Below are 20,621 nucleotides of genomic sequence, written 5' to 3' on the forward strand. Positions count from 1 at the left end.
TAACCTCAGACCTTATTTCAGGCCTCTAAACACAAACCCTTTTACAATCCCCTCTGACTTTTAGAGTGAGGAACCCACAGCGCTAAAATGTCACTTCCAGGTTATAGGACTCATTCCTGTGGCGCACTATTATTCAGCTTGTCTTCTTGACCGTGCTCTTATTAGTGAATGACATAATACAAGTATAACCTTTGATTATGCAGTTTGCAACAATACAAGCCCAAGCTAATGGTGACGGCTAACGAAACAGCGTGCTCAATATTCCCAAATGAAAAAAAAAAAAAAAAAACAGCTGCTTATTTCAAAGAAACTTTTTACTGTCATACAATTTGTTATTTTCTGAACACACTAGCAAGACCAAACTGTATTATTCAAGCAGTTTAGGTCTATTAGTGCAGTGTTTGTTATAAGAGTCATTTGCTAGCCTGTGTGAGGCCACAATGACGCATTGTTATTCCTCTGCGTGGCCGTGCAAGCAGATTACAGTGCTGCAGGCCAACAGTTAGCCTCTGTCCCGAGTGTGCAGCCACAGGGCAAACCCCAAGAACAGCTCAATTACATGGAATCTTTTTTACTGGCATTTTAAAAACCACCATAGGGCAAAACAGCACGCTACACATTATGATTGGAAACTGGGGTGACCTAGTCCTTTAAAGTCAGTGCAGAATAAATCAGCTAAGCAACGTCAATACTCTCCAGGCAGATGGTCAAGCAGTGTTGAACAAATGTTAAAGGATGGAAATACTTTTATTAATGCCTTTTTTCATTTTCCCTTACATTCGTTTCCCCATCTTTGTTGTTGTTGTTGAAAAAAAAAACACTGGCGAGTTGCGATACCATCACTGCTGATGTCAACATGCAAATCTGAGTGAGTTCATGACCCACTTTCGTTGTTTCTTTGTGCAGACCCTTCTGTTTCCTTCAGACCCTGTTTGATGTGCTAACTCTGACACTGCTGGTTTCGGCCTTAGTATCATGCGACCGCAGTGTGTGGAGAAGAATGATGACAATTTTGCAAACACAGTCTTGGCAGGATGACTAAAAAACAAAGGGCTCATGTATGGATTGACAACACCACAAGATATTGCGTCCCACTAAGAAGGCAGGCAAAGGTGAAAATGAAAAGCAGCGAACGATGGTGTCAACAAGATCGTTCTATGCCAGAAAAAGGCGCTGTTTTGATCCCAAAAAAGCAGCATTACAACAGGATAAAGAGGTCTAAAAATAAGCACATCTGGTGCTGTACTGAGGCGAGAGTGACAGAACTGTCTGCATTTGAAACATACCGCTCGACACTTCAAATAAAGAATAGATATAGTAAAGTTCAGACGGATAGATCGCATGTCAAACCTCTTCCTTCTGTCGGCAAACATTCCTCCTCGGCTCCTTTTCCCCCAAATATCCAACATCACAACACGTCAAATCAAATAACCACAGCCTGGGGTGGAAAGAGGCAAACACATTAACTGGATCAAATCTGAGGTCCTCACCAAAAAGAATCTTTTAATTCAGAGGGAAAAAAAAACATGATCCTTTATAGAGATGACCCGACCTGTAAATGGATCCACAGCTACACCACAAAGCAGACTTTCAGTAGGTCGTCAGCGGACCAAAACATGCCTTTAACCACCACTATTCTGACTCATAATTTATAAGAGCTGTGAATGTATAGGGGAGCTGGAAGCCGAGCAGTTAGTGCATGTCCCCAATGTAGAGTACAGAGGCTAAGGTGGCCTGGCTTCGAAGCCAACACTCCTTTCCTACATGTCCCCCCCCCACCCTTTTTCTTGTAGTAAAATGTGTGATATGTAATAACACATTACATTCCTTGCTTTGCAGGTCTGAAAGGGAAATATCTGGCCCTCTTTTTCCTTATTTTATTTTTTTTGTCCTGATTTGGTCCTTTCACATACATGAACGATCTGCCACAAAGCAAGCCATCCTGTGCTGGAGCTTTTGAACGACTGGAGACGTATCCATTCTGTGAAAACAGACACTCATGTAGGCACATACATATAACCCTGTGTGTTCACCGTGATTTCCTGCATCTTTCTCGGTTACTTCAATGCCCTTTTGTTTGTTGATGATAAGAGGAAGCCATCAAATTATGAGCACAGTATAGGAAATAGAGAGATGCACCGACAAAGACAGAGATAGAGAGTAGTGTCGCGCTGTGGCAGAAGTCCGGAAGTGGAAAGCAACAGCAGGCGGCTGAGCGTCTGGAGGCAGGCAGTCAAAGAGCAGTGTTGCCTTGACAACTGTGATGCTGTGTTGATGATCCTAGCCCGTGCATCTCACCGCCAGCAGCACAGATACACAATGAAATTGGACGTGTGCACTGAAACAGTCTTTCTGCACGTTGTATTACATTTTACAAGAGAAGCTGGAGAAGTGATACTGCTGTGTTTTCCTTTGTCACACTATCAGCATCAGTACAGCCGGCAATCTGTCCCATGTTGATTTTTATTGTCTCTTCTCTCGTCCTTTCTTCTCCTGATTTCTAGAGACATTACAGTTCATCACTCGCCAAAGGCCAGTGAAACCACGACATATACCACCAAGAGCATATCTGATCCAGATGACAAGCCATCTGTTCACCCAAGCCACAGTAGGACCTGATCAATACTGCCACGGTGGACGGAGAAATGCGGCCGCTGTGGTCTCCCACATTGACTGGAATAATGGATCAGCTCTTGGGTCACAGAGGACTCATTGTACCAGCAGCATGACCGCTGAGGTTCCTGCCTCCACACCTCTTTGTTTCAACTCTTTTAATTAAGAAGCTGGGCAACAGAATTCCCTAACAGGCTTAAGCTATTGGCAGCCTCGCAACCAGAACTGATTTTTCAATTCAGGATTTAGCAAGTAAAGCTTTTGTATGGCTAACACACACTGCTTTAATTTGTCAGGGTGTTGGGCCTTCGTGTGCTAAGGCGTTAGAACGTTTACAAATAAAGCGCAGGGGTCTGTATGCAGGTATTTATGTTAAAATAAGGGTACATTTCAGTTGGACGCTCTGATGAGCCATCACTGAGTCCTTTCCTCATTCGCTGCATCAGCTGGTGATTTCTGAGCACATAGCCACTGCAGCATCCTACCACCTCATCCTCCTCCTCCTCCTCCACTCTCTCTCTTCTCCTCCCCCACCCTCCCTCAACACCCCCACCACCCCACTCCCCCTCTTCCTCTTCTCCACCTGATTTTAAATGCATGCTGTTGCCCTGCCAGGCCGGTCTATGCAGGCAGCATCGCTCCCCTCAGCCCCTCCAGAGTGAAAGAGGAGGAGGAGGAGGAGGAGAAGGAGAAGGAGGAGGCCATGGAGCAGGACGGATGGTTATCAGCCTTTTCAGCCCTAGGAGGAGGGGTGTGCTAGAAAGGGGAAGGAGACAAGGTCGGAGTGAGCCAGCAAATGCAACCCCCTGTTCTTCCCTGTAGAACCAATAATCGATTGAGAGACGAGAGGCGACATGAATCGGGATGGCTCACTAGTCTGAACTGAGATGAAAATGGTTCAGTCCGGCTGCAGGCTTCCCTGATCCGAGCATCAAGGGAATAAATAGGCCACTGGCTGCATGAAACCCTAAAATAAATCACCTGAGAAAGCTCTGTTCTAAACTTCAGGATATCTTCCAACATCATTTTAGTTCTTCTTTAAAATGTCAGTGAGACCCCCCCACCCCCCATTCATGGCACATCTCATGCAGAACACGCCATCGCCTGATGCATGGAGGAGGGAAATCAGGCTGGAAGCACACACACACGTCCTATATTTCCCCTAATGCACATGTCCTCCAGACCCACGCCTGCTGTACATTTTGCTCATCCGTTTCGTAACGGTAAACACCAGTCATATTCAGCCTCCCTCCCTCCCTCCTCTCCCCAGCTGGATTAAATCCTCGGATGTGTTGGGTAGGCCCAGCATCACCGAAACAAGCTCGGGGTAAAGATGGAAGGACGAGGGGAGGCAACATATATGTGATCCATAATCAAAATATTCACAGTCGTAGAAAACACCATGCTTATGGTTTCACAAATGCCCTATACATCAGTCAATTGCGCAAAGGATGCAGGGCCCTGCCTCCAACAATAGGCCCTATATGCATCATTTGAGCCATTCTCACATATAAATATGTCGATGAGTAGCATAATGCTAATCGGCCTTTGTCCGTATTTGACTCATGCTGTTTAAGTGCTCGACAGAAGTGCGTTCCGGCACAATTTTCATCTTAAGGAAAATAAATAAATGTGGTTTGCGTTTCGGTGCTTGTTGTGCGCAACATTGTGGTTCATCGCCGTTTTATACCAAGCTTACTTACGCATCACTTCAGGGTACATATCGGGGTCAGGAGAATAGCCTGCATAAAATTACCATCTATACACAAGAAAACAATTGACTGCAATCGTTTTCTCCTTGTTGCACAGCAAACGGGTCATTTAGTCAACAATGGCTGGTGATGGAAAAAAGCGTCCATGCCTTGGTGGGGTCACATGCTTCATTCAGCTCCTCCAGGGTTTATAATAATACAGCCTCAGCCTATTTATTACTCAACATACAACCTCATATGTGCTCATTTTCATCTGCACAACACAAAACCCCCACATCCAACCAGCGAACAACAAATGACATCATCCCATGAAAGCCACACAACCATGAGTGAAGCATCGTAAATAAAACATAGCGGCTTTTAAGGGCTCTGTGATTCTATGGCTGACTTTCTCTGTTTTCTTTTTTCCCAAGGAGGAAACTCACCAGGTTCAGCACGGTTTCCACTATGTCCCTGTTGCTAACCTCTCCGACCTGGATCAGGCCCACCAGCACGGCGAATTTCATCTGGATATTCCGTATCGGGACAGCGGGGTTTATCACCCCGGCCGGGAGGACCATTGAGCCGGCTGCAGACACCATCCTTTCCCCGGTGGCGCCGGAGCCTGCGCCCGCGGTGACCTGCTGCTGCTGCTGCTGCGGCGTCGGCGCCTGCTGCACGGAGGAGCCCTGCGGGGGATGGGAGTCTGTGTCCGTGAGCGAAGAAGCAGAGCCCGGTGGTGCTGAAACCGGCTTCTCGCTCGACATTTCCCCTTCGGAAACAAGGGAGGAGAGGAGCGATCGCCGCTGTCTCTCACACCTGCTACACAAGCTGTGTCTTTTGCCGCACAAATACCATCCACTGCTGCGTCGTAAAAACAAACAAGAGCGGCGTTATAAAATCCTTTAAATTCGCCCTATCCTCCTGAAAATGTGTAGGGATTCATAGGGCTAGCGAAAGGGATAAAGACTTCAGAATGGTAGCCTACGCTTCTCTCTCTCCCTCTCCCTCTCCCTCTCTCTCTCTCTCTCTCTCTCTCTCTCTCATTGGCAGGTTGCAGTCAGTGCGGTAGTGTTGGAGAGAACGCCATGTTGACGCCCCCTGTCTGCGGCAGCGCGCTCTAGCCACGCATGCGCTTTACATGGGCTTTTCTTGGTGGAGTGCTGAAGCAGAAAAGCAGGGAGCCATCCATGCATGGGTTCACACAGAGCACAGCAACACCTTGCCAACTGGGTGCATTTTGTTCTGAGTGTTTCTAATATTTAATGGATTTTTAAATGCTGATGTGGAATACTAAAGAGGAGCTTTGATGAAAATAAAATTTAACATGGAAAAAGAACAACAGTACTTGTATGTTTATTTTCGACCAGTTGAGGGGTGGAGGATGTTAGTGCCATTTAGGGAGTCTAGCTTCCAGACAGAGGCTGTTTATATATTCAGAATACACCAATCTGTCTCACTGATCACTGTCCCTTGTTTAACCCTGAGTATTGTTGTTTCCTCATGAAGCAATACATTAAAATGTATTTTCTTTCATGCACCCTTTGTAAATTTAGTTTTTTTTATTATTCTTTATATTTAACATTTGCTTCTTATATTTTATTTTATTGAAGTACTTAAATTAAATAAATTCCTTGTATATTTAAATGTACTTGGCAATAAAAAAAACTATTCTGATTCTGAAGCATCACGGGCTCTACTGATATCCACACCTTTACCCGTCTCTTCCTGTCCGCCATGCTTTTCTCACTTTCCATTTTTCTGTCTTTCGTCTTCACTGCTCTTTTCATTATCTACTGTCATTTTGACTTTTACATACACCTTCTTACCTCACCACCCATCATTACATTTGCTTCAAGTTTAAACAACATATTTGATAACCTTTTGCACTACTGCTCACAGCTTATCTTAGCGTTCGGTACAGTTTGGCAAAATGGTGGGAGGGGGGGGGCTTGTTAGCTTTCTAACAGTTATGGTTACAAGAAAATGTTAATGTTGCCTTTGAATAAGTTAAATGCTATTATTAGGTTTTTAGCCGTCATTAGCCATCAGTATCCAATGAGTTAGAGTTATGTTCTTTTTACTTGAAATCTAGTACCACAAGGCTGGCTTTTCAGCATTTACTGACTATTCAGTTGAGGATCTATTCACAGAATAATGTTTTTAAAAAAAAAAATCCACATTCATAAGATTTGCAAACTTGGGAAAGAGCAGTAAACACACTTCTCAACTATCTGAGCTTTTCACCCTAAGCATGACGTTGGATGAAAACAGCAGCTGTGTGAATGGAATAAATGTCCTGCTTTCTTAACTGTGACAAAGGATTTATTCTTTTTTTTCTGTCATGCTCTAAAACTGAGTCAAGAAAAGCGCTGCTTCATCACAGGTCCAGCTAGTGTTGTCATACACTCTTCCATTTACACAGCTACAGGATACCCTGGTGGCTACACGGACTGTACAGTAGCTGCTGGTTCACTACCTGTGTGCATACACAAGCCTGTTTCACACTCCATGTGTTTTTTCCAACAGGACACATCTGCTGGGGAGGATTTCCATTAGTGAGGCGGCTATAGAGGCTGATTCGCCACTCTGTCGCGTGTGCGTGTCTGTCTAAGCATATTTCCATATAGGCAGTGATGGCCGCCTCTTCCATGTCACACTCCCCATTTTGCTCTGGTTGCTGACCGATGACAGGGGTGACAAGGTGCGGGTGACGTGGGAGTGACATTTTCTAGTTCAGTGTGCGCGTGGGGTGTGAAGCTCAGGCATTACGACACGTGATATCATTGGGGAATTTTACAGGTGAATAGGGGCCATTTAGGTTTTTGTTTTTCTCAGCTAAATCTCCAGCTCAAGGGAAATGAAGGAGACGATCGCACGCGCAGACTTGCACACACTTGCATCAGTGACACACTTCCCTCACACTCAGGGAAGCACTTTCTCAAACTAAAACATGCTATCCTGATCTCGATTCAGCACACACACACACACACACACACACACACACACACACACACACACACACACACACACACAAATTGACACAACAAAGCAGATTCTCTCTCTCACATGAAACACACTCCTCTTTGTTTTCTGACAAAGACTTTCTTCTGCAGCTTTGTCATGATTCTACAAAAGACTTCTATAGGAAAAAAGGAGAGGTCTTAACAGGGATCTGGTTGGTGATTGGGTAAAATGCACTGACATTGTTCTCTCTCTCTCTCTCTCTCACTCCGTCTCTCATCACTCCTCCACCTTATCATCTCACCCTCCTCCCTCACCTCCAGTGCATTACTTGTGACATGCAGCCATTAAGCTCTCTGTTCCAGTGCACCTTTGTAGCGATGTGTGGAGGTAGTGCCAGTGGCTTGTGTGGGCCGATGATCAGAGCTGGAGCTTCAGAGAGGAGAGCGGGGCTCAAAAAGGATCTGGCAGCCAGAGCGAAGTAGAGGTGACAGAAGGGGTTTGATCACTGCATACCAGAGGAAATGCTATTTATTTCGTGGGAAATTTTTGTCCTGATGTGGTGAGATTTGGTTTGACAAGTAGCAGCTGTTATAGTTTAGTTTACGACGCTGAAATAAAACATGTTCTTTTGTCGGTTTTTCAATCAATTTGCTTTTACGGAGAACACCGAAAGCATCTTGTTTTTGTACAAAGGGCCGGCCTCAGACAGTGACAGAAACAGGTAATAACTTCCTGTTATCATGGACGGATATGACTCATCATCGAGATGTGTGTACGTGAGCGTATCCACTATTAAGTGTGTGTCCATACTTGTGTACGTGTGTATTAGAGTGCATGACAAAGAGGGATGAAGACAGGAGATGGAAAGATAACACATCTGCCATGGCAAAGCAACATCCCGTCTCTTAACAAATGACTTTAAAGGACAAATGAACAAATCACTACTGCCTATATTTACAGAGATTTCACCTTTAATTAACAAAGGGCTTTATTAGATTGAATCTATTTTTTATTTTATTTATTTTATCGGGACAATGCATATTAAAAAAAATAATTTCTGTAAATATACCAGAGTTAGCCAACAGGCTCCCTGGAAAATCAAACTAATTCGACAAATAGAAATAACACAGCAGTAATTAAGCAGACAGATATGGAGACACAAGTGAAAATACATGAGCCGTGCATGGTTTAATTTTTCTGAAGGCAACTTTTCCAGTTTCTGAGTTGTTTCTAAAATACTTCTCTAGCTTAAGAGAAAATAAATATGTCATAATTTCTATGTTCTGCATATCCAGATTGTGGTCCTTGCTACACAATTAGACCTGTAGAATATGAGGGACATTTTCATTAAGCAATAAAATGTTTAATGTTGCAATAACAATAAAAAGTGTAATAAGCAAAAACTATCGATGTCAGGCATATTGGTTTTTAATCAATTTTTATGTCTACAATTTTTTTTAAATAATCTTTTATGATAATCTCAATAATCTCTGAATAAAATTGTTTAAATCAATACCAGTGTTTGCATCATGTTTCTCCTGAATCCAAGATAAACTCAGCAGGCTTTATTTCCCCACTAGATAAACACCAATAAATCTGAATGTAGCCAATAGCTGACTTGAGCTTTATCGTATTGTTCTTATTTATTGCAATAAATTCAGACTTTTGCAATGGGTTTATTGGAAACGTTCATATTGCGGTAATGACAACATTTTATGACACAATTTTATTGCACAGCCCCAGCCTTTTAAACGACACATGCACACGGTTCTATCAGTGCATCAGTATTTCTGTGTATGTTTTAAAGCAAGGCAATAAAAAGGAACTTACAGTGCAGAAAGCAAGAAAATAACATTCTTTATTACTTTAAAAACATGCTTACTTCTGCCGAGGAGGTTTTGTGTTCTTAGCGCACTTTGTCTATTTGTCAGCAGGATTACAAAACAACTACCAGTCCTTTTTGTCATGAAATCTGGTGAAAGGGTTTTATAGCAATTTAAGATCCAAGTCGCAAACATATAATCATGCAGGTGAGTTGTGATGATTATTTTTAATACATATTTGCTGATCTGCATATCATTAAAGATTGGACTATAAGCCTCAGCAGAAGGATTGCACTCTCACAGTGCCTTCATAGTTTCAAATGAACAGGTGTGTTTGCCCTTATTTTTAGGAAATGTGTGTTATTAATAGACTAATAGACCTGAAGTGTCCTTTGGGGGCATTAAATGAGATTTTGCTATTCTCGATATTACTTATAAATCCTCTGCAGTCTTGGGACTAAACACTTTCAACAAGCTGCTCATATTCCCTGTAGCATTCACTCAGTTACTCTAAGACTGCTGGAATTGTAGAGGACAATCATCAGAGGACACCACAAAGTAGCTTATTCGAGTTTTTTAAGCTGAAAAGAGTGCCTATGCATAAGTCAAGACGAAAGACGACTCTGGCAAACCAAAAAGACGCATGCTGCTAAAATCTCACAAACTGTAAAATGGGCATGGGTTTTAAGAAGTACACACTTTCCTTTTAGATGAACTGTGACATTTGCATTGATGACGATTTCAACAAGCGTTCTTTGTCATTGTTCGGGAGAAGTTAGATTGGTGTGTTTTTTTATGACCATGAGAAGTATTTCAAAAATTCAATTTTTTTATTCATTTATGGATTTTGTTATTTTTTATTTTTTGGTAGACTTTGTCACAGGTTCAAATTTTGACTTTCCAGACGGCAAGATGCTATTGTCTTTTTACAACTCCCTTCGTCTGAAAAACTGTCATCGGGGATGAAAGATGTATTTCTTTGACAGAGGTTACGACCTGGGATCATCAAGGACTCCGCTCTTTGACTGGACTGAAACATGGGGCTCCTGAACTGGAGCGGTGGCCATGAATAACCCAGCAGAGATGCAACAGCGCTCTCAGTTTGATGAAAAAGCTTACAGTCTTTGGCCCCTGAAGACCATCGAGTTAGCGGGGCCAGCTCTGAGTCCCCGTACACCAAAAGACGGAACAATGCCCCAACACATTGGCTTGTTAGCTCTTCTGTTTCTCAGCATACGGGAAAATGATCCAGTATGGCTCGATCTTTATAGCCCTATGGAACCTCAAACCCCCTATGAGTCAATTATTATGCGGGCCAGCATCATTCAAACCCTCAGAACTTTATTAGAAATTCTACTTGAGATCTTGAGATTTCTCAAGATATCAAATCTGCCAAGAAGAATTACTGTCCATAAGCAGACAGACAGCACAGCCAGAATTTACAATGTGGAGCTTCAGCCTTCAAGTAGAAGCATTGACATTTATTCATTACAAAAGTGTGAGAAAGCTTTAAAGGTAGGTGGAATAAAAATCAGATTTTTTCAGATCAGTTAAACATAATGTGTTCTCCATCCAAAGAGCTGAAGATGTGTTTGAATTGGTTAAGAGCTTTGGTATATGGAGTTAGATAGAGAATGGAGAAATTAGCCATTTAAAGTGAATGGTGCCACAGCATTTCAAGCAAACTAAGCTGTTTTCACATGAGGCATAATGTGACGTCCTGTGAGGGAACCTGTGCTTTAACGCCAACACTGAAGTGATTTGCAAGAAAAGCCTCTTCTGCCTCCATAAAATGTCCAAATTTAATGTTGATAGATCTCTTGTGACTATGGATTTACAGATCCTACATGGAATCAGTTTTCACGTTTTGTGTGATCTGCTGGTATGGAAACCTTAGTGTTAAGGCCAAAACAGAACTTTCTAAAATTGTGAAGGTCAGTGGAAAAATCATAGGTGCCAAACAAAGCAGCCTCACTGACCTCTACAATAAACAGGTTCAGCAAAAAGGCAAAAATCATCCTGTATGTTAGTACCCAACCCCATCACTTCAAGTTCCAGTTGTTTCCATCTACTTCTCGTTTTAGATTTCCCTCTGTTAAATCCAACAGATACAAGCACTCTTTTATCCCCAGTGCCATTTCCCTCCTTAAATCTGGTCAGGGGGAGATACAGTAGTTGTGTTGGATATATTGCTCAGTGGTGCTGATGTTGGTGTTGTGTTTCAGTGTGTGTCTGAGACCTCTGCTGTGTCTCTTTGGTCAGTATCTGCTTGTAAATATTGTCAACACTGTTACTTTCTCCTCTAGGCTGATCTTCCTGGGGTTTTGTATCTGTATTTGATTGTGTTGTAAGGTGCACTTTAGAATTTGAATTCCATTGATGTACACAGTGTGCTGTGGATTCTGCACTTTTCTGTTATTTTGATGCAAGCTGCCGTGAGCCTCAGTCAACGATCATGACTGATTGTTCCTCTGTGAAAATTGTATTTGGTGCCTCTTGCATTGTTACCGTGTTGGTCATGTACTTTTTTACTTTGTCTTTTTACTGTCTTGTTTGCTGTCCTTGTACTGTCTGCGATCAAAGCTCTGACTTGCCGCACAACAAATTGCCCTCCGGGGACAAATAAAGTTAAAGTTGAGTTGAGCTTGTTGGCTAATTCGTCAGCACCTAAGTTGATAGAATATGTTTTTATCCAGAGTGACTTCTATATTATAATAAAAACTATATCTCGACTTTGTGTGCTAATGAGATAAATAATTTGCATGTGAGGGGAAGAAACCCAACAAGCCTAAGTAAAGGTTAATAATGTCATTGTGACTTCCAACAGACTCCTGGCAGCTGTGGGTCAGTGGTGGAGTAGTCAACTGGAAGGTCCATGTTCCTACAGTCATATGTTGAATGTTGAAGTGTCCCTGATTAGACACGAAGCTCTAATTGCTTCCGCTGCTAAGCCGGCAATGTGTGATTGTGAATCAAGGTGATAAGTTAATACTGATGGACTCTTTACAGCAGCCTCTGCCATCAGTGTGTGAATGCAGTACAGGTGAATGTGACATGCCATTTGAAAGGTCAGAGCCATACAAGTCAATTTGTCATGATTGATTTGCATTGATAAGTAAAAATAATGATCTAACATAAATCATGTAAAAGTTCCCTGGCATATTAATGAAGGATTCACTCCTTCCAGCATGTTTTTCAGTCAAACTGTAACCATGCATCATCTGTCTGCTGTTAAAAAAGCTCCAACATTTGCTGTAACTCCTCAGTTTTTTCTTTATTTGACCACCTTTGATTAGAACAAGGCAACTTTGATGACTGTAATATTCAATATATTCTTATTTCACTTTTAAGTTGCAGTTTGAGTTTGCATATGCTCCCCTGTTCTTCATACTTTTCAGTGTAATACAACCCTCAACAGCACATATATGTGTGCATTACTTTACTGGATTGGAAATTTAAATGCACAATTGGCATTTATATTAAGAGACAATTATTGTTTTGAGTGGCATTAAAAGTATTGTTTGTGTCTAAATCATGTTGGCTTAGGTTATTGAGATTCATTTTTGAGAACATTATTTTTTCATGTTTGAAGGGACCTTTTATTGGACAACATCTTGTCTGTTGTTGTTGTTTTTTACTGATACCGTCTCTTCAGTAGCGTTGAACTCAAATTAATTGAAATCAAAACCTAATTGCGACAAGTTAGTTCAGTAGAAGAATGATTTTTTATTACTACAGTATTTCCTCTTTTGAAGCATTTAAAAAAAATGCTTTGCTCATTTTCCTCATTAACTGTGCATAGTTGTGTAAGCCTATACTAGAGCACAAACTCAAGGATACTGTACACATTGCTGCCAACATAGTCTCATCAATAATTCATTCATAGGATAATTTATTCATTAATGACCTTATCATAGAAGTCTGGGAGAAGACAGTGGATTAGTCTGTCTCAGAGGAGATACATCTGTTTTTCCCTGTCTTTCGCTCTCCCTGCTCTATAACGTGAATGTGGTGCAGATAAAGAACAACAACTTTAAAACAACATCCGAACTCTCTCACTAAGGACATCAACTCGAATCACACCATAAATAACAGTTTTTTGTTGTTGTTTGTTTTTTATGATGGTTATAAGGCTGAGAATAGACCTTCAATTTAAACTACAATTTTGGCTCCCATGGCCTCAACCAACAAAAACAGTTGTGTTATATTTTTAATAGGGATAATTTTTATAATAATAATAATTTTTAATAATTATTTCAAAGACTTCAACGTTTGTTTTACTTGAGCAGTAGGCTACTGAAATAAGCAAACAAAGTAAAGCCTACTGAAATAACTGACAGATAATTTCCATAAAAACTAAATTATACGGTAATTTAATAGTTTTTTGACACAACTACAATTTCAATTATAAGGGTTCAAGTCTATTTCCTTTCTGAAACCCAATTCACATCTGTACACACTTCTGGGGGTATTTTAAGATTCAGTGCTATTTACATTTCTCGGTGATGGCTCGTCCATTTTTAATAACATTTCCAAAATCCGCTTGAAAATCCGCTGCTTTACCTGTAAACACCACCACTTTCAAGGTAAAAGCTTGTACATTTAAGGGTGAATTACATAATGGGAACTGCCGACTCCTTTTTTCGTCCAACTTTAATGGAGTTGCCAGATTGGTAGGCTATGTAAAAATCAAAAGTCTTAAAAGTGGCCAAATTGCAGTTTATCCCTCAAATGGCTCAAATTAGAACTGCAAACATCGATCACGTTTCTGTCGCAACGTTGATTGAAAACAAAAGTTCAACCAAACAAACACCTGGACGTAGAAGTGTGAAGATCTATTGGCTGGAAGAAGTGCTGCTCAACATGCAGGCTGCTACTAGTTTACCCCAGAAGAAGTCATCCCAAATCCCGCGGGTCGCCACCTATTGTAAAAGAAACAGATGATCAGATGAAGTTTTCTGTATTGCCAACAGCCTATTGTCTTACCACATCTTTGGCAAAGTCCACGTGTTGGGTTTTTTTACACTGTAGCACCTAAAATCTACTGGAATAAAGTGTTTCTTCTAGTTTAATTTGCAACATGATGTTCTTCATTTCTGCAAAGCCCATGCAGAAGTGGTACTGAGGTACACCCACGATGCAGATGATAATCGTCATTCAAGAGGTGCAACAGTGTGCCCTACTTTCCAGATAAAATCACTTGACATGTTAAATGAGGTACACGTTAATGAAGCAATGCTTCTCTTATTTGCTGCGGTTACAAAACGTACTGCCTCCCTGAAGTCTGGCCTACAGGGAGGCAGCAGCGTCTCAGTGTTCTAACACCTTCATCGTCCTCCGAGAGACTCCACTTCCAAGCTAAGTAGGTAAATGTGATTGAATATTGATCTGAGCTGTGGAGGTTTGGGGGCCTACATTTATATCATCAGAGGACACAAGGAGAGAACCGTGGAAATGTCCTCAGGGAGAACAAACCCCAGATGCTTTGGCGACTCTTCATCTACTCTGTTACCTAAAAAGCTATTTGCATTGCATTCATTCCAGGATTCATTCATGATCTTCAAACTGCCGAGAAGCAACAGCACCACTCAGAGGACAAAGGAGCACACAACAGGACACTTACTTTGTGTAGGAGATACGCTTCTCAAAAAATACAGTATAGACTTATAAAAGGACATGTATTTTCACATGGCAAACCTTGTCTGCCACCTTTGTACTTCTAAGTTAGACCATATTTTCACTTGGATCTTGATGTGTTACATTTAACAAATACAACCATTTAATTTGTAATTTTAGCTGTGACATGTTGGTTAAGAAAATAAATACAATTCTATCTGTTCCTTGCATTATTGTTTTTGGGCTGGGAGAGTTAAGGTAACTTAATTGCAGATATTGATATTTAAAAAAAAAACAGAAAAAAAACCCATCACGCTTTTGCTAAGTTCTTATAATCTTTTATTCTCTTCCCTGGAAACAAAGGTTCTGTTTTCTGTCACTTTGTCAGAAATAACTAAGCAGAAACACCCTGGTCTTTTGCTAAGTTTGGAGCCTCTTCTCACACTGCCACTGAGGGCTCACGTCAATGTCACTCACTCACTCACTCACTCACTCACTCACTCCTTGTCTGTCTTTTTGACTCTCAAACACACATACAGGCACACATGCCACACACTGTTCCCCAGAAAACAGCCTCTACGCAGGATATTGCTTGCACTGTGGAGTTATTGTATCATAGCAACACCTAAGCAACACTGCCTACAGCTGAATCATAAATAAAAGCCAAGGCAGCGCCATGGCATAGCAAGCTTTTTCTACTATTGCTTCAGTAGGAACAAAGTTCACATTTCAGCTTATCAATATGATAGGAGGACCCTGAAAAGCTCTGATGTTTGATCTGCTGGCACAGAAAGCATCATACTGTATATATCTACAATACAAGCTGTACGTATGTCTTTAATGCAGATACATGGGCAAATCCATGCACACAAACACGGAAACACACACACACACACACACGCGCACACACAATTTCAAACATGCTTCCCAGAAGCAGTGAAATGATCACATGTCTTAGACATTGTATAACATGACAGCAGAAATAAAAATAAAAATGCAACAGTGACATCATATACATCATCATAATGAGTTCATAACTTTAAAATAACATTTAGATAAGATTAACACTGAAAATAGTGACAGAGAACCAAACAGTGATATTTAACACAGTTTATCAATAACAGGATTAAAGCACATTGATGGACCCGATGAGTGTTTCCTCTTTCTGTGATGGAGATCCATCACGTACTTGTTGCTCCTGATCAAGCGCACTTTTTCAAAATGTAATGATGGCATGTACCCATATTGTACTGGTTCAAGTCATTCGTATTCATTGGACAAACTTGGGTTTCTGCATCTTTACCTGCAGAAGGCACCGTCAAAATTAAGTGCATTTATAGATGTGATATGTTAATATCTTTGTTGCACGGGTAAGAGCTGATGCAGATGTAAAAGTTAGTTTATAGACAAATTCCTTGAAAAGTTTGGCTTTAAAAGGCATATCGAGATAATTTAAGACATTTAAAGGGTCGTTTAATCAGTTTCTTCTTTGATTAAATCAGATCAGAAATGAATGTCTGCTGCGTTTTCAGGTCAGTTTCAACAGCATGTCTCTGAGAAAAAAAACATTTTATTCATCAAATAAGTCATGCATATACTGGCAGGCCTTTTGAGTTATAGTAGACTTCTCAATGCAGCTTGTTGATCATTCTGTGCGATCAAATGTAGTTCTGTGTTAGGAAGATACTGCATTAACATAACTTTTCCTGTTGGATAAAATATTCAATAATCCAGGATCATAGGAAGGAGCTGGCCTCTAGATTAGGTAGTGTGTTTAGTAATTTATTGGATTCGTAAGAATGAAAAATAATAATCTACATAATAGTCTACATAAAGAAAAGTCTCTGTTTCATATTAAAAAATTGAAATCAAAAGTTGTTCCCTGGTTCATACGCAGATTTAAAAAAGTATAATTTATGAGGTAAATAAGGAGTATTGTGTTTTTTTAATGATGCCTCGGAAGAATTACTGTTGTAAACAACAGGAACGCTTCGCCTTTCTGCATGTGAATGACTGTGACTCAGTACAGTATGGTACTCAGCAGCATTAAAAGACACTCGTAGTCCACTTCCTGAATGAATCTCCTCCTGGATCAATTGTTGTCTGGCTCAGCAAATGTGACCCCCAAAAAAAGGCTGTCTTCTGGGGCTCAGTGCTCGTCTGATCCAGCCAGTTGAAAAGAGGAGCGGATCCTCTGAGCTTCATTAACACACAGATGACCGAATGCTTTGTTGTACCATTCTGGAGATCTTCCCCTGTGACAAGCAGAGCATGCAATTTAAATACTGCGCTGCTAAATACAACCCGGACAATAAGAACACTTGAAATGTGCCCACACCTGAGGTCCACTCTGGAGACGTGTGTGAGTCTGGTCCTCCCGGTCCCACAGGGCTCAAGGAGGTACTGTGACTCAAGCACCACCCCCCTTACTGCTCCCATGCGTGGGCTGTCTTCGTGTTCGATGGACACACACACCAGGGCGCAGGAGCCTTTACACAAGTCTGTGCGCCAGGATCTGAGGGTTCGAGAGACACAATAAAAGAGAGAGAAATAGAGAAAGATCAATAAAGCTTTTAATCGAAACGATACATATTTAGATATCATGAATCTTATTTACATGATTCATTGTTGCTTAATATGAAAACATCAGAAAACATTGACATATGTACTATGCAATAAAGAACAATTTTCTCATCAAATTTATTTTGGAAGTCCCACAATGCAATTAAATATTAAACGGCATGAATTCTGACCTCAGTACCACAAAGTCACAGCTGGGGTGAGGTGCCATGTTGCAGCAGGAATACTGGTACACATCGGTCTGTTTATCGAGTGTCTCCAGAACTTTCTCCTGCTGTAGTTCAATATGCCACAGGGGGCGCTCTCTCAGGAGCCGCTGCAGCACCTCACTGGGTGTCGCTGCCACTTCGATACACACCCGCCATCGCCTTAGAGGGTTACCATCTCCCACCTGTTACACAAATACTTTATGAGTGATACATATTAAAAGAGCTTTTGACATTATCTCCTAAATATCTAAAATGTTGTGTTGGTTTATGCATGTAGGTCTCCATGCCAACGACGTGCACAGAGTTTTTCTTTCACTTCCTTTTTATTGGCTTATTAAAATGTTGGGGGTTGCACATTTAGTTTGAGTGTTATTATGTGGCTATTTAATATAAAATACTTCTCTATGTTTTTCCTGCCCTTCTAAAGTTGTATAATAATTAGGAAATGTCATGTCAGATTACCTTTTTAAATGCCAGTTCTGTATGGTCAGTAGATGAGCGAGACACCCAGCCTTTGCTCTTATCTTTGGATTCTTCCAGCAGGTTCTGGACCAGCCTTTCTAAGTGTGCATGATAGGATCCTTCCTCGTCCTCCTCTTCCTCATCTTCGATTGCTTCCTCCTCATGAGCCTTGCACAACTCATCCAGCGGGGGCACCATCAGCTCGGCCTCCATGTAAGAGTTACGAGACTGGCTCACCATCTCCTCGGGGATCTGGGGAAAAGCAGGAGGAAAAATAAAAAACATCATAATGCAACGCTGCTCTGAGTCCTGATTAAAAGCACAGAATATGAACCTTGATAAAGAAATCACAGTGCCATTTGGTTCGCTTTTCCATCCTCTATTTAAACAGCAGAAGGTATTGCAGGGAACATGAACTTTTTTATTTCCAGAGTTACCTGCCTTTCAAATACTGTCGTCCTATAAACTCCAGCACTCTTCAATTCAATGCTTTGACACTTTCCTTCTTCCTTCAAAAGACTTCTCTTATGAAAGCTCTTCAATCGCATTAAACTCACAACTGCCTCATGGCCAAGTCTGTTTTTCTTCTTTGTCCTTGAAAGGGTTTTTCAATAACAGCGGTCGTAAATAAATACTGTACTATACACTCACACACAGCCTCGAAGTAATGATGATACACAGTTTTAGAAAAGAACACACATTACACATGATTATACTGTATCCTTGGATAATAGCAACTCAGCAGGGACAACATCACTCCACTTAGCATTTTCTTTTTCTTTTTTCATCTGCAAGTTTCTGATGAATAAATGTGCTCACTCATTATTTCTTCACAAACATAGCGACTTGCATAGCTTCTGTCAGTCATTAATCATGTTTACTCCAATAGAAAAAAACTCTTTCCTCCGTAAATCTTGACCTGAAAGAGGTGCTGGCACTCAGTGATCATGTGTGCCAGGCCCTGGGTGGCGGCTAGGTTCTCATTTAGGTCTTTCTGATCGGGTCGGCCTGTGGTGTACTTCTTCTGGATTGATCTAGAGAGGTGAAAATAATGAACAGGAAAAACTAATTATGTAAATCAAGTAACGAGTAGCGTAAAGCGGGGCTACAGTATGTCCTTTAATCGGTATGTAAACCGATCAGTATTTACAGCCACCATCATTACACAACAACCACATAGAAAGCTTTTTTTTGTAGTTAATTGGCAAAATATACAGAAGGACATAAAAGACAACGAAAGTACTACTATTTTATTTATACTATAGTGTTTATATTTGGAATAAAGAGAAGTTGCATTTAAAATAAACGTATAACAAAAGACACTGAAGGCAAACTGGGAACCTAACTTGGGTAAATTGCATCTCCCCTATCAAATAAAATACAAAAACTTGATTCCGTATCCTACACACCTTGGTGACAGCGTCTCATTCTTCAAAATGCTGAGGTGGAAGAGCGAAGGTCCCAGACAAACAGCCAAGTTCATCGGAGTCATCTGGTTCTCCTCTACCATCGAAGTGACATCACGTAGGAAGCAGAGCAACGTCTGCAGAACCTCCCTGTTTTCATCTGGCATCAGTAATATGGCTGCTCTGACAGCCTGAAGCCTCTGCTCCTTTGGGACATCTGCAGAAAAATATCATATGATTGATGAGGGATCCCTGTTTTGTCCAGAAACGTAATCTGTTTTGGCCAAGAAGTTTAACATCACACACTGATGGATTGTGTTTTTATTATTTGTTCAATAAATTGACTAATTGAATTGAATTGGAGTCAAAGAAGAGGTTGCTGCACTGGATAATCTGTGATGTACTGTTTTCCGAAACACTAAAAGTGCATTTTTAAATTTATAACTTAAACCAAAACCTTTCAATAAGGTTAATTATGTTGAGAGATACTAAAGAGACATTTTTTGTGACTAACTTCTTCCATGAGAACTTTAATATTATACTTTGTTCTCTACTAAAAATCATGATTTAGTGTCAATATACAGGCTAGCTGCATTCAAATCATCTAGTCTCTGAACTGTTTAAAGCCACTTTTCATGAGGCAGACAACTTCTACTGCCAACATGTTACAACTTTCATAAGCCTGATGACTTACACTGGTAAATGTGCAGGAAAGTCTCTCCCAGTTTGCTTGTTAGCAGCGGCTCTGGCAGGTCCCTGAAGAACTGCTTGACCATGTCTGCCACGTCGTAAGCTGACTGGTCCTCGTAGTTTACAGAGTCAGGGGACAGCTCGCACTGTTGCCTCAGGGCCTGAATACGAGACTTTACGCCCGACTTGCGAAATAATCCAACCTGAGACAAAAATGAAAGAACCACAGTCAGCTCCCCATTTTTTTTAAATGAGCAGTTTAGTCTTGTAAAAAGCTGTTTTCCTCTCCAACCTGGTCCAGACAGTGTGTGCGGAGGTGGCCGAGGGCCTGCTGTAAACACAGAGGGAGCGGGAAACCGCAGCGCTGGACATGGATGATGAGGGGAACACCAAACACACTCTTCTCTTTGTAGTCTGGAACCTTCATGCGCTTCATAAACTTGGGCACAGACCTGGAAGCGATGGAGAGAAAACAATTAGACAAGTGTGTGTGGGAGGGGTTGGTGGTGGCCAAGGGCGTCATTATCTTTCTCTTTATGTAGATGGTGGCCAACAGAATTTCCC

General features: G+C 41.2%; 2 protein-coding genes across 2 annotated transcripts in view; both read right to left on the reverse strand.

The window, feature by feature from the left end:
* Positions 1–814: 814 nt before the first annotated feature.
* Positions 815–5,454, reverse strand: LOC306831586 (uncharacterized protein). The gene is made up of 2 exons (XM_079355765.1): positions 3,197–5,454; positions 815–3,116 (listed from the first exon to the last, which is right to left on the reverse strand). The coding sequence occupies exon 1, from the start codon at positions 5,069–5,071 to the stop codon at positions 4,703–4,705; it is 369 nt and encodes a 122-aa protein (XP_079211891.1). The 5' UTR covers positions 5,072–5,454; the 3' UTR covers positions 815–3,116; positions 3,197–4,702.
* Positions 5,455–16,243: 10,789 nt separating this feature from the next.
* stard13a (StAR related lipid transfer domain containing 13a) overlaps positions 16,244–20,621 on the reverse strand; it is a 41,482-nt gene continuing 37,104 nt past the window's right edge. The window contains 9 exon segments of the mRNA XM_079355149.1: positions 16,244–16,879; positions 16,881–16,965; positions 17,049–17,225; positions 17,464–17,681; positions 17,962–18,213; positions 18,881–18,995; positions 19,371–19,584; positions 20,062–20,260; positions 20,350–20,589. Coding sequence (XP_079211275.1) covers positions 16,757–16,879; positions 16,881–16,965; positions 17,049–17,225; positions 17,464–17,681; positions 17,962–18,213; positions 18,881–18,995; positions 19,371–19,584; positions 20,062–20,260; positions 20,350–20,589 — 1,623 coding nt within the window. The 3' untranslated portion in view covers positions 16,244–16,756.

This window comes from Symphodus melops (assembly GCF_947650265.1).
Source record: "Symphodus melops genome assembly, chromosome: 11".
Classification (NCBI taxonomy): domain Eukaryota; kingdom Metazoa; phylum Chordata; class Actinopteri; order Labriformes; family Labridae; genus Symphodus; species Symphodus melops.

Excerpts from the sequence above, each read along its gene's own strand:
- LOC306831586 (XM_079355765.1), bottom strand. The coding sequence starts at position 5,071 with ATGTCGAGCGAGAAGCCGGTTTCAGCACCACCGGGCTCTGCTTCTTCG.